The sequence below is a fragment of the Magnolia sinica genome, chromosome 18 (assembly GCF_029962835.1).
Source record: "Magnolia sinica isolate HGM2019 chromosome 18, MsV1, whole genome shotgun sequence".
In the NCBI taxonomy this organism is placed as follows: Eukaryota; Viridiplantae; Streptophyta; class Magnoliopsida; order Magnoliales; family Magnoliaceae; genus Magnolia; species Magnolia sinica.
Window position 1 is genome coordinate 45,504,386 of NC_080590.1, and position 13,055 is coordinate 45,517,440.

Below are 13,055 nucleotides of genomic sequence, written 5' to 3' on the forward strand. Positions count from 1 at the left end.
AATCTAAACCGGTGATCATGTGGGGCCCACTTAATAGGGTAATATGTGTGTGTAAGACAGACAGAGAGAGAGAGAGAGAGAGAGAGAGAGAGAGAGAGAGAGAGAGAGAGAGAGCCTACGAGTGGCATTTCGGTTCCTGACATGGATGAGGATGATATTGGGGTTGTTGAGGAGGAGGTGGTCCACAGCCCATTTCACGGCGTGCTGGCTGTTCTTGTCCCTGTCTATGGCGACGGCTGTTGAGTTGGTGGGGGGAAATCGATCATCATCTGGTATCGGGTAAGGTCCCCCCTGGTGCTGCATTCTAATCGATCGATATAGTTCTGTTCGTTGTAGTTAAATTTACCTTCTTCTGGTGCAACACCCACAACAACAACCACAACCACAACGAGGGAGAGGGGAGAAAGAAAAGTGTATGGCTTTTCTCTCTCTGTTCTTTTCTTCTTTCTCCCCTCCGTTGTAGCTGCGCCAACAACGACGACGACGACGACGACGACAGGAACAGCAATAGAATGAATTCCTTCTTTTGATTTAAACCGCCGGATCCGTTTTTACTACCCATCTTTTTCGGCGGGAATGATACGATGGAACCAGCTCTATCATAACATTGTATAGATCCACATCCACCGTACACGTGGCACCTGAGATGGTGTATCGGGACCATCCATTTAGTTAACTTTGAATGGATGGCCCATGATTTTTAAAAGAACACATGGATCTAAAATCACAGCTGTCCTTTTCTTCTAGCTTTTACCGCTGAATTACTACCATTAACTCACTACTTCTCTAACCGTTCATTTGATAGACATTAGATGTATGTGTACGGTCATCCTGAATTGTGTCATTTTCTAATATTAGTTCATCGATGATAGATTACGGTTGATTAGTGGCCTCAATTCACCCTTGCCTGTGCAAAATGTACGGTTGCTTTAAGAGTATCAATCATAGATTTCGTAAACCAGAGCCTATAATTTCATTTCCATGGTTACCACCCCTTTCATTCTCCATTATAGATGAAATTACCTTCTTGCCCTCTCTTCCTATGGCTCTCGGACATGCCACGTGTCACATTCACCCAACTTGAAGAATCCGAAGGATTTGACCTTCTCAAACTTTCTCCCGAAAGCAATGCCACGTTTAGGAATACCTTTTTTTTTTTTAGGGAGGAGGGGTTATGTGGAAATAGGCTTAAAGTGGTGGGGTTTTTTGTTATAATATTTAGTGATTTTTACACCAAAACTCCTAAGGAATTTATATTTTACCAAATGATGCCCTGAAATTGCATATGAAGAGACTTTTTGAGTGATGAAATCACGAAAAGATCAGCTCTACTGGTTGGACCAGAGGTTACAGTCCACCCAATAGATAACTTGTGACCTGTCAACTGCGTAATACATCTAATCCATCCAATAGCTTGGTCCCTCCATAAGGATCACCTTGCGCAAAAATCACGCATATTGACTAATCGGGTGGGCCAAAGTTGTATTTTCTATTGATCAATTAGACGTAGTTTTATATGGTGTGTCTATTTGATGATCGAACGGGCCGGGCTGATTCTTTCATGAGGTGATCCTCATGGTTGGTCAAGCCACTGGATAGGTTAGATTTCGCATGCCCTTGACAGATTGGAATTAAGTTGCCCATTTGGTGGACCGTAACTTGTGGTCCAGACTTGAGACCTTCTCTCATAAAACTGCACTCATTAAATATGTTTTTTTTCCCACTTTATGTAGTGAATGTGGGCTCATGTGCTTTATGTATAACATCCAACCCATTAATCGCATGCACCATATCATGGTGATAACAAAAACAAAACATTAGGTCAATCAGATCATCATATTGTGACGCTTGAATTGAGATGTTTTAAACATTGTACGTTATTTAATGGATTGGTGTGGACACTAGACGGCAGATTTTTCGAGAGAATTGGAGATTGACTCTCGCTTTTCCACTGGTTGTCTCGGTTGAAAACTTTTGTTTGGGGGTAAAAGGGTATAATATTTTATTAAAGTCACCACTAACTAATTATGACGATTCTACGGTCAGTTAGATCCGTAAAAACACTTAAAATTGAGAACCTGAATATCCTTAACTTTAAGATGACTCGTGAGCTTACGTTCTAGAGATTCCAAATAAGGAACCACGATTACATATATGGAAAGTGTTATGCACCACTCTGCCCGTACGGATGTATGAGTGCACATGGAACTGGTAGAACCGGTAAACCGAATCGGAACCGACCAAGCCGCGCAGTTTAGTCCGGTTCTAAAGTGCACCAATTCCGATTCTGGTTCCGGTTCTGCAAATCAAAGAACCAGTTAGTTCGGTTCGGTTCTCGGTTTGGGGTTATGTAAAACCGAACTGGACCGTGAACCAGACCATAGAACCGAACTTGGAACTAGACTGTAGAACTGAACTTGGAGCCAAACCTATAATCGGATCGTGATTATCATGCCTAATTGGACTTGTCTTAAACCTATTTTATGAGTTTACAATGTATTTTAGTTGTCTATTTGACTCATGATTTATGGTTTACAATGCGCCCTTTGATTATTTCTGTAAATATCTTTTTGCACACCTTACACAATATCCATACCATTCATTAAATGGATCACAACACGAATGAAGATGGGTTGGATTATAATATTTTAAAAAAAAACATGCAATTGAGCTGGATTATAAAAAGCCTGGAACGGTAAAACCGAACCGATTTTTACGATCCGGTTCCTATTCGGTTCTAGGGTACAAACGGTCTGGTTCCGGTTCCGATTTTCTTAAAACCGTTAGGAATGGTTTGGTTCCAGTTTTACCCCCGAACCAAATCGTGTGCACCCCTATACGGATGTACGATCTTTACTTCGTAAGATCTAACTAATTTTTTAAGAATAAGGCTAGTTCTCACGTACAGAAAATACAATGCGATACAATGGCAGTGGTGATTGATCGATTCAAATTTATGATGGGCAAGATCCGACTATATCGGCAAGCAGCAAAGCATACATTAGAAATGATCGAGTGTGGGGTGCAAAATATGTATGTATGGGGATGCTTGATAATGTATTAATGCTTATAATAAAATGGCAACCAACTAGTTAAGGTTTTTAGTAGACTTGCTCTGATTATATCAACATGCCTCAGAGCATACGTCCGCTAGTCAGATTTGAGAAAACAGTGGAATGCGATGTCTGTGTCGAAACGATGGCTAACTGGCTAAGGTTTTTGATGGGCAAGATCCGATTACATCGGCAAGCCTCAGAGCATATATCCTCCAGTTAAATGCGAAAAAATGATAAAATGCCCTATGACATTGATGTATGTGAGGAGAAAAAAGTTTGAGAAGTAAATAAATATTGCACAATGCTAATCACTGATTTGATGAAACTGATTAAAGCTTGAATGGTTGGATGAACGGTAGTATGTAAGGCTATATTAAGAGATTTGGATTTAAACTTTAGTGGCTCAGGAGGCTTGAACTCTAGCTAGGCTAGACTAGACTAGGGTTCGGCTCTCTCTTACTCTCACTGTCACTGTCCTTGGTGGAGGAATGGACCAAGATCTATTGGATGTCGTGGGGGACTCCCTCTTAATTCTTTATGCTTGAAATGAGAAAGGGTGGGTGGCTATTTATAGCCTCCAACCCAGTTTTCTTATAATTCCTAGTAATCCTAGCGGCAAAAAGTAGTTGAAGGGATGAGATTAGAGATTTTCCTATGGCATCATCTCATGAATTGGATGAGGTAAAAGTGAAATTTTAGGTAAGGAGATGGGCATCGGAGTAAATATACTTCAACCGCACACTTGAAATTTGAAAAATGAGAGTTCCACATGCTTAAGGAACGCTACCCCAAAGTGGGGAGTGCCACATGGCAGACGGAAACTTGGTTATTGCCAGTCCCCACCTGGACTCCTTACTTTGGCAGACAGCATCATCCAAGCGTGCGAAGGCTCTACTATAAAGGTTGTTGCTTTAAGATGTTGCATATTTCTCTTATTAGGGTTACTTTTGGGCTTGGTTTTAAGCTTAACTAGGTGAGTTGACTGGTTAGTATGGTTGGGTAAGTTGATCAGGTGAGTTGACTCAATGAGTTGACTGGGTGAGCTGACTCACTGAGCTAACTCAAGGGTCTAGGGTTTTAGATTCATAGGGTTCAGGGTTAGGCTGACTGGGTTGACTAGATTGGCTAGGATGAATGGGCGGAGTTTAGGGTTTAGGACTGGGATTTTTAGGGTTTAGGCTTCTAGGGTTAGGGTTTAAGATTAGGGTTTGGTCAACTATCCATCGGTTCAAGTTCAATCATCTTATCAGCCTAGGATTGGGTGTCTATAAATCCCCTCTTTGGTAGAGATTGTGTGCAAACAAATGTCAAAGTGAGTTGACACCCCGCCTTTACCAGTCATTCATGAATTGCGATCTGGATTCGATGCCTGCATATTTTTTCCTATATCAACTGGTTGCCTAGAAATAAATAACTTGCACATATTGTAAGGGTTTGAGGGAAACATTGTGATTGTCCTTGAGAGGGTCGTCAATCGTAATCCTTTCACTCTTAATCGGTACTAACATCGAAAAGGTACAGTAGAGCCCATGCACTTTCTACAACCTTACATGGATATTGACTCGGTACTAGATTATCCGTTGCTTCCCAGATCACCCCAGGAGTACTTATTTTGTTTGATCATCAAAGTGATTAGCTGCCCTACACTTTCTGCAGCCATATGGGGAACTCACTTTTCCGATTTGGACTCGATTAAATTCTGCAAGCATCCACGTTTAGGTATGTGCAGGTGACATACTTCCATGCAATCTCCTGATTTTGACATTGAAGTTACAATTTATTTTTTTCACCATTTCGATGATTTCTTCTTACAAGTCTTGGCCTATCCTCTTTTCAAAACATTAGCATTTGATACAATGGAGTTAACACTATAGTTCAATCTGATCATATTTTGATGTGCATTCGGATTTGATAATCTCCGAGAAAATCGTGAGATATGGGATCTTATTTTATTTTAAGCTTACTCCCAGCTAGAGATATGGAAGATCTCTCAGTGCCTTAGAAGTCTGACACTTTATTATGCAAATGTTTTGTGATTTTAAAAGTTGCTCCACTCTAGGGAGTGATACTCCATGAGAGTTTTATTGCAAAATAATTTTAAATTGTGACCAGCTTACTAGTTGTCTCCACTGGGGATGCTTATGGGACTTCAAGTATGCTGGTTTTTATTGAAACATGTGAGAGCTAGTGCGTATGCTGGTCATGATGGAGATTGTAGATTTTTAGGATTTTGTACTTTATTGCTTGGATTTTGGTTATCACAATCAAGACTAAAATTTATTGGGGATGATTTATTTAATGCAAGTTTGATTAGTAGTCGTGATCAAAAGTCTGATTAGTGGTCATGATCAAGAGTCTGATTAGAGATTGTTGATCGGTTCTATCATCTCACAGGCTAATCAGACTCAATTTTTTTAGGCTAATTCAGATCGTTGGTTATGATCAACTCCGTCCTTCATGATGAATGATGCAGATCTATTCATGGATGACGGTCAGTATTTCGATTTGTGACCAATCAAGTCTGTCATCCCATGAGTTTCGTGGTCAAGATTCTGATCCCTGATCGATCAAATCCATCGTCCCATGGATTTGTGGTCAAGATTCAGATCCATGATTGATCGGATCTGTCATCCCATTAGTTTTGTGGTCAAGATTTCAAGTCATCCACTGGGCCACTGACTCGCTGCCCTTGGATTGGGTCGAGTTCACCTTAGCATTAGACCTGTTTAGGTCTAGTTTCCTTGCAGGTCTAGCTGTGGAGAAAGAGAAGAGAAAGGAAAGGAAAGGAAAGGAAAGAGGAAGAGATGAAGAAGAAGATCAGAGGGCGTGGGGGTCTATCGAGTGTGATCAAGTCAACTCAGCTACCTGACGAGTTCGTTGCCAGGTCTGGACAAAGTTCGGTCTGAGTTAGGTTATTGATCGAGCTGAGAAAAGGATAAGACAGGGAGAAGAAAGAGAAGAGAGAGAGAGAGAGAGAGAGAGAGAGAGAGAGAGAGAGAGAGTAGGAGATCTGCCTGTTGAATCAAACTCGAGTCGACTAGTTTACTTGAGCCAAGTCACTGACTCACTAGAACTTAATCAAGTTGAGTCTAGATTCAAGTTGTTTTAGTAAATAGAGGTAAGTAGAAGAGAAAGGAAGAGGCTTGTTGGCTCGCTGCCGAGTTAACTCAGCGAGTTCCACAAAGTTCATCATAGCTAGGACTGTTGGGAGCCGAGTCAAGTTAAATCGAGTCAAGCTCAACTAGGTAATCAAGCCTCATTACTATTACATGTCAAATCTTGTATAATAAGATATTATTTCTTAAATCTCTATTTATTTGTAAGGATTTAAATCTCACCTGTGTAGATCTTCTTTGCTTGAATTGATTCAAGTCTAAGTCAGGTTGGTGTGGATACTAGGTTGGATTTATGCATATTGGAGTGATTCAAGTTGATTTCATCTTGAATTGATTGAGGTGAGGACTTCCCCTTTAAGCTTTTCACTTAAGTTTATTAATCTTGATATAGATGATGTTAATTTTAATCTATTATATTTAGAATATTTTGAGTCACTTGATTAATCTACTTGTCTCGCTACATGAATATGCTAATCTGTTACGCAATTGCTTCTTGAATTGAATACTTGACATATCTCTTTAATTCTAGTAAGCATGAATGATTTGATTGACACATGTTATCTCAAATTATAAATTTTGTTAATCAATTAGATGCTTGCCACTTTGATTACTTGATGATATTTTTGAGAGTCTTAGAGCATATTTCTAATGGATTGAATAGAATTTTTTGTGGACTTACCTTCTCACGGATCATTTGTACTCACGGATCATTTGTACCTATGCGGATTTTGTGGACAACCCATTTTTATTGCATCCTTTGATGGACTATTTGCCATATGTGACTTTGATTGAATATTTGCCCTATGTGGTTTTGATTGGATATTTTCCATATGTAGCTTGGATCAAATATTTTCCCTTTGTGATGTTGATGAAATATTTTTATAAACTTATTGATTTCTGGGTCATTATGCGGAGTTCAATATGATTTCCAAGTGAAGTTGAAGTTCATTTATTGTTTTTTTAGTTACCTTATGAAGTTCATATGATTTCTGAGTGACACCGGAGTTCATGGGTTAATTTTCTATTCACCTTGAGGATTTCACTTGTATTATGATTTTTGGGTGAAGTTGAAGTTTAATTGTTGACTTTCTAGTCACCTTATGAAGTTCATATGGTTTCTCAGTGAAGCCGAAGTTCATTTATTGATTTTCTAGTCACTTTGCAGAATTCTATACGATTTTCGGATGAAGCGCAGTTGTTGATTTTCTGGTCATCTTGCGGAGTTCGCATACAACATGATTTTCGGGTGAAATAAAAAGTCATATGTTGATTATCTGACTATCTGGATATATTCATTCGTACTGTAATTGCTACTACATTTTTCTAATGGTGAAATTATGTTAGTTGGCTATATTTCTGAGTATATGATCATGATTTTGAATTCCATTGTTTAATATGTTGCTTTCTATGTCTTGCGAACTATACTAGATTATGAATAATGAGTGTGTAATCTTAGATGGTATTCCTCACTACGATAGCCATTACCACTATCAAAATGTATCGATTGATGCAGGTGTACAGCGAACCGATGTTGTTCACTTGGTTGTTGGAACAAATCGGGCAACTAGACGAGGTCCCAGTGGCACATATTGAGCTTCATCATTAGTTGATAGATCTCCATTTCAGATTGGTGTACTATTGGTATTTGAGTTGTATGAGTCTTGTACAAGCACTATAATTGGATTTTTGTTATGAATGGAAAACTTTTACTTAATGCATGGTTTACTCCGCTAGTAATTGCTACTAACTCTGATTAATGACAAGATTGTTTAAATTTAGACATGAATTTTAAAGGTCAATACTCAGGCTTTCGGGAAATGAGTAGTATGCTCAAGTTTCAAAAACCGGGGTGTTACACCATCGGATCGTGGGTTGGCTATCTTGTTCGATGCTAATTTTTTTTTAGAATGATCCAGTCCATCGGATTGTAAATCGATGGTCGAGATCGATGTTGGTTTTTATTGAGAGGATCCAGTTCATTGGATCGCAAGTTGACATCACGATTGATGCTGGTGCTTTAGATATTTTTGAAAAGGATCTAATCCATTGGATTGAGAATCGACGATTGCGATCAATGCTAGTTTTTATTGGAATTTTAAGAAGGATCCAGTCCATCAGATCACGAATCAACAGTCGCAATTGATGCTGGCTTTTATTGAAAGGATCCATTCCATCGGATCGCAAGTTGACAATCGCGATCAATGCTAGCATTTTTAGATTTTGAAAAGGATTCAGTTCATTGGATCACGAATCGACCGTCGTGATCGATTTTGGTTTTTATTAGAATTTTGAAAAGGATCCAGTCCAACGGATCACAAATCAACGATCGCGATTGATGCTAGTTTTTATCGAAAGATCCAGCCCATCGGATCACTAGTTGATGGTCACGATTGATGCTGGTTTTTATTGAGATATTTTTAAACTTTTTAAAAATGATCCACTCCATCAGATCGCGAATCGACAATCACAATTGATGTTGGTTTTTATTGGAATATGTAAACTTACCTCATCGTGTTTGTCTCTTGGTGTTCTCTTGATTGACACGATGATTTTATAGGCCATGGCATGCTAACTGCCCATTTTCACACATTAGCTTATGCCAGCAAGTGAGATGCCTTTGTGGTTAATGAGCTTCCGCACCTGTGAAGAGAAAGAGCACTTTTAGTAAGAGGATTATTAGATCATGGGGAGAGATACTTACCTTTTGGGGATTCCAACAAAGACTGAGAGTTTATGCTTGGTTTTTGGATTTATTGGGCCGTATGTACGCGCTTTTTTGTATGGTACGAAAAGCATTGTACTTTATTTTTATAAGAAAAGGAAAGACATATACATGTAAAAAGCCATATGATGAAATGAAAATAAAGATTTTGAAAATTTTGAGCCTTGTGTTGTCTGTATATATGTGGTTTGTACTTGTTGTACCCGTAAATGTAGGAATCATAATGTTGACTCAGCTAGATGTTATAATCAATTTTCTAATTGTTCACTAAGGTTTCCGATCACTTTAAGGTAGTGCACAATGGTATCTTGCCCCTAGAATTTGGGAAGAGCTTAAAATAATTCTTGACTCATTCTTGTCGTCCTCGCATCTGTTGAATCTTTGTGTTGGTTGGATCTTTCATGTACCTACTTTTTTCTTTCTTTCTTTTTAACTTGCCAATATTGCCCACAACACTCTTTCAAGTTTTCGCTACGTTCGGCTTGCCCTTCATTTTCTTCCCGTGATGCCCTTTCAGGTTTCCACCATGTCTTGGGTATTTGATCTTGTCTACCCCTTAGCAACTTTGTTGTTTTTACCCATGGTACCCTTTCATATTTTCACCAAGTCCGTTGCGTGCCCATTATTTTTACTCGAAGCACCCTTTCGGGTTTTCACTTCACTCATTTTGATTAGGCATGCTTTCTTCTTCTTCTTCTTTTCTTTTTCTTTGATCTGTAGCAATTGAGGGATCAAACTTTCATCTTTACCGGCCGACTAGTAGCTCTTCCTTCCTTGTCTTGAGTCATGATAGCAAAGTTGTTGACTCAAGCTGAGATCGTCCTGAGAGTATAAGAGTGGGGATGAGCTTCTTAGGTAAGATTTTTTTTCTGTTTTTTCCTTTTCTTTTTTTAACTTTCTTAGACTACGCGCTTTTATTTTGTCCTCATTTCTTTCTCTTTTTTTCTTTTTTTTTCTTTTTTTGCTATCTTGAACTATGCGCTCTTATTTTGTAATTGTTTCTTCTTTTTCTCTCTCTTTTTATATTCTCAGGCCCTTCCTATTGAAACACTTATTTGGGGACTGGAGGGAGTGATTCTCATGATGACCAACTTTAGTCAGTTAACTTTAGCTTCGCTATTGTAAATCTTGACATGGTTAGATAAGCTTACCTATTATCGGCATCAATGGGCTCCAAAAGATTCTTGACCGAGGTTGGTGAGTCAAAGGGCGCTCTTTGGAAGAACTCTTCAGATCTTTTATGTGAGCTCTAAACTTGCTCCTTGAGTCTGATAGATGCGGCGTACTAGTTGTAAACCCAATCTAACTTTTCTTTCCTCGAATTCACTCTTCGTGAGATTTTTACTTAAACTCTTAGGATTGTTTTCGTTTCATAAGCTTATAAAGAATTTCACCTGTAGTTGTGTATGGATTTGTGATTGGCCCAAAGGTTGTGCTATTGTCAATGATGACGACATATGGGTTCTTATAGCGACTAATGATGTTGTTCTTCACGTTTGTCGTCGTGTGAGATGTGGGATGCTGCCTCCATTCATTTTTATTTTTATTTTTTACAAAGTAATTGATCATCATAAGTATGAACTCATGACTATTAAATGTTGTTAGCTAGACTTTTCTACTGATGTCGATATTCTGCATAGAGGATGTCTAGGACCTTGCCTGGTTATAGAGTTTTGAAGCATACACATGGATCCAATGTGCACTCTCCTAACACTTGAAGTACTTTCTGATGTGGAATGCAAGCATGATCTTCACAGCTTATGGTTGATAGGCTTCATTTTAGACTTTGTTAACAAGTTTTCTATCGAATCCAAACAAGTGTTCATAGGATACAATATTGGGCAGTCATGACTTCAAGAATTCCATCATTCTTTATTCATTTTCTGGGGACAAGGATTCGCAATGCGCACTTCCTTAAGAGTTTCAAGGGATCCTGGCTTACAATTTTGAAATTTTATGGAGGACATTTGCTTTTGGTTTTGAACTTTCTGAGGAGACCCTCTAGTTTAAGAGTCGATTCATCATCTTCCACATCATCAGCTTTATACTAACCCTTGAGTTCAAAGTCCAACTCTAGATCGAAATCATATAAGTTGACTTCATACTCAAGTTCTTTGACAGAAAGACTAAGCACTTTATTGCTTGTGATTTTTTAAAAGCATTCTCTATTTTTTTTTTGGGTTTTGAAAATTTTTTATTTTTAAAAATTTGTAAATATCTAATTTTTTTTAAATATTTGGTGTTTTGAATTTTTGAAATTTTTTATTTTTGAAAGTTTTTTCTATAAGGGACCTTGAGTGAGATGGCAACGCGAACCAGGGGTTGCTTGATCTGGCTTGGAGAGCCATGTGCTATTCGCTTTTCTTACCGTCTAGGGGCTATAAACTTGTTACTGCCCTGCACTCCTTCCCCTTAGGAGGCAGGGCCGAAGGGATAAGTAGATTGGGCCCCATCGTTGTGCCTAAATGTGAAGATGAGTCTAAGGTTGAGCTCCGAGTCAGTGTCGGATGTGATTTCTCATGGTTCATCCCCAATGGATTGCAGCTCCTCGGGTTCTTCCAACTCATGTGGGACCAGATTATGATCCAATTAATCAGGAGCAATTCATCCCCCGTGTTCGAGTCCTTTGTATCATCAGATGGGATTGTTGTGCAAGTGAAAGGACTGTCCTCCTTTTAATGACCTTGTTTTCTTTTAGTGCCCTCGTGCTTTGGTTTCTTGCCTGGAGGATGATGATATCTTGGTCTTCTCCTGTTCATGTTCTTTTGATCCTTAGTGATTGGGGTCGAGCCTTGATATTCAAGCTAGTAGTAAAAGATTTGGTGCTCGCCAGGAAGTAAGTAGTTTAATCGGATGGGACATGCAAGAGGAATGTAATTCACCATCTCGAACTTGAGACTATGGTGTGGGATGTCCTTATTGGAGCATTGTACGTCTATGGCTAAGAAGACATGCTCATTTTGTCTCTCATTTTTATGCCTAAATGGTGGGGGCTTTTGTCCCTAGTTGTTAACTGATGGCGCTAACATGGATAATAATGTTGGTATTGTGTGCACGTAATGCCCCTAGTTGACTGATGCTAAGATGAGCAAGTTATACCCCTGGGTGATTATTGAAGCGGGGAATTTGTCCCCTTAATTGATCAATACTAAGATGGACAGGGTGTGCCCCTGCTTGATTGTAGAGTGGGGAGGTTGTCCACTTGATTGATTGATGTTGAGATAGGCAGGGTGTGACCCTGGTTGATTATTTGAGCAGGGAGGTTGTCCCCTTGAATGATTGATGCTAACACGGGTAGGGTTTGCCCCTGGTTGATTGTTGAAGCGAGGAGGTTGTCCCCTTGATTGATTGATACTAACACAGACAGGGTCAAAAACTTGATTGCTTGCCTCCAAGTGCAGAGGTTCATAAGTATCCTGTAAATACAGGGTCGATCCCACATGGAGATGAATTGCGAGAAGAAAAAAATCAAATGCAAAACCAACTAAGTAATAAAAACTAAACTGATGATTTGATTTGGGGATTTTTAAATGGATGTAATTCAACTAAATTAAAATAACACCCAAGCTTCAAAGTTCCACACATAGGTTAATGTTCCAAAATCATGATGACTTGGATAACACAAGTAGGATTTGAGCAATATGGTCAGCCTAATCAGAAAATAAAATAGTTTAAATATTTTAATATATGATATAAAATATTAGAAAATCATGGATTTGCACCATTGACATATATTCTCAAGCGCCAGTGATTTTAAGTATTCAATATCCATGAGATAATGAAAATCAAATAAATATAGCAGGTTGAGAACCTCTCCTATCTAGGAAATCTGATTGATCTAGGGTAAGCCTATCCATTAATGTAGATCTCATATGATGGAAACATATGGATCTCACAATAGGATCAAAAACAAAACCTAAATAATAGATAACATGCATACACCATTCTTCTCATCATTAAAATAATCAATCATCATAACTTAAAAAATTATTAAACCCATGTGCTTTCCTTCTAGCTTAGGCTAGAAGGAACTTAGAAGAACGCAATTAAATTACAGAAATAAAAAGCAATAAGAAAAAAATGCAAATAGAAAATATCTAAAAAATTTTTTAAAAAAAACAACTTCTAAAACTTTAATAAAATTAAAAACTCTTTAAAAAT

At 38.5% G+C, this 13,055-nt stretch overlaps 1 protein-coding gene across 2 annotated transcripts in view; it reads right to left on the minus strand.

Annotated features, from left to right (window-relative positions):
• LOC131233467 (U-box domain-containing protein 52-like) overlaps window positions 1-486 on the minus strand; it is a 40,367-nt gene extending 39,881 nt beyond the window's left edge. For both annotated transcript variants that reach the window (XM_058230180.1, XM_058230181.1), the window contains exon 1: window positions 120-486. In XM_058230180.1, coding sequence (XP_058086163.1) covers window positions 120-303 — 184 coding nt within the window. In that variant the 5' untranslated portion in view covers window positions 304-486. The remainder of the gene's footprint in view (window positions 1-119) is intronic.
• Between the last annotated feature and the right edge of the window lie 12,569 nt (window positions 487-13,055).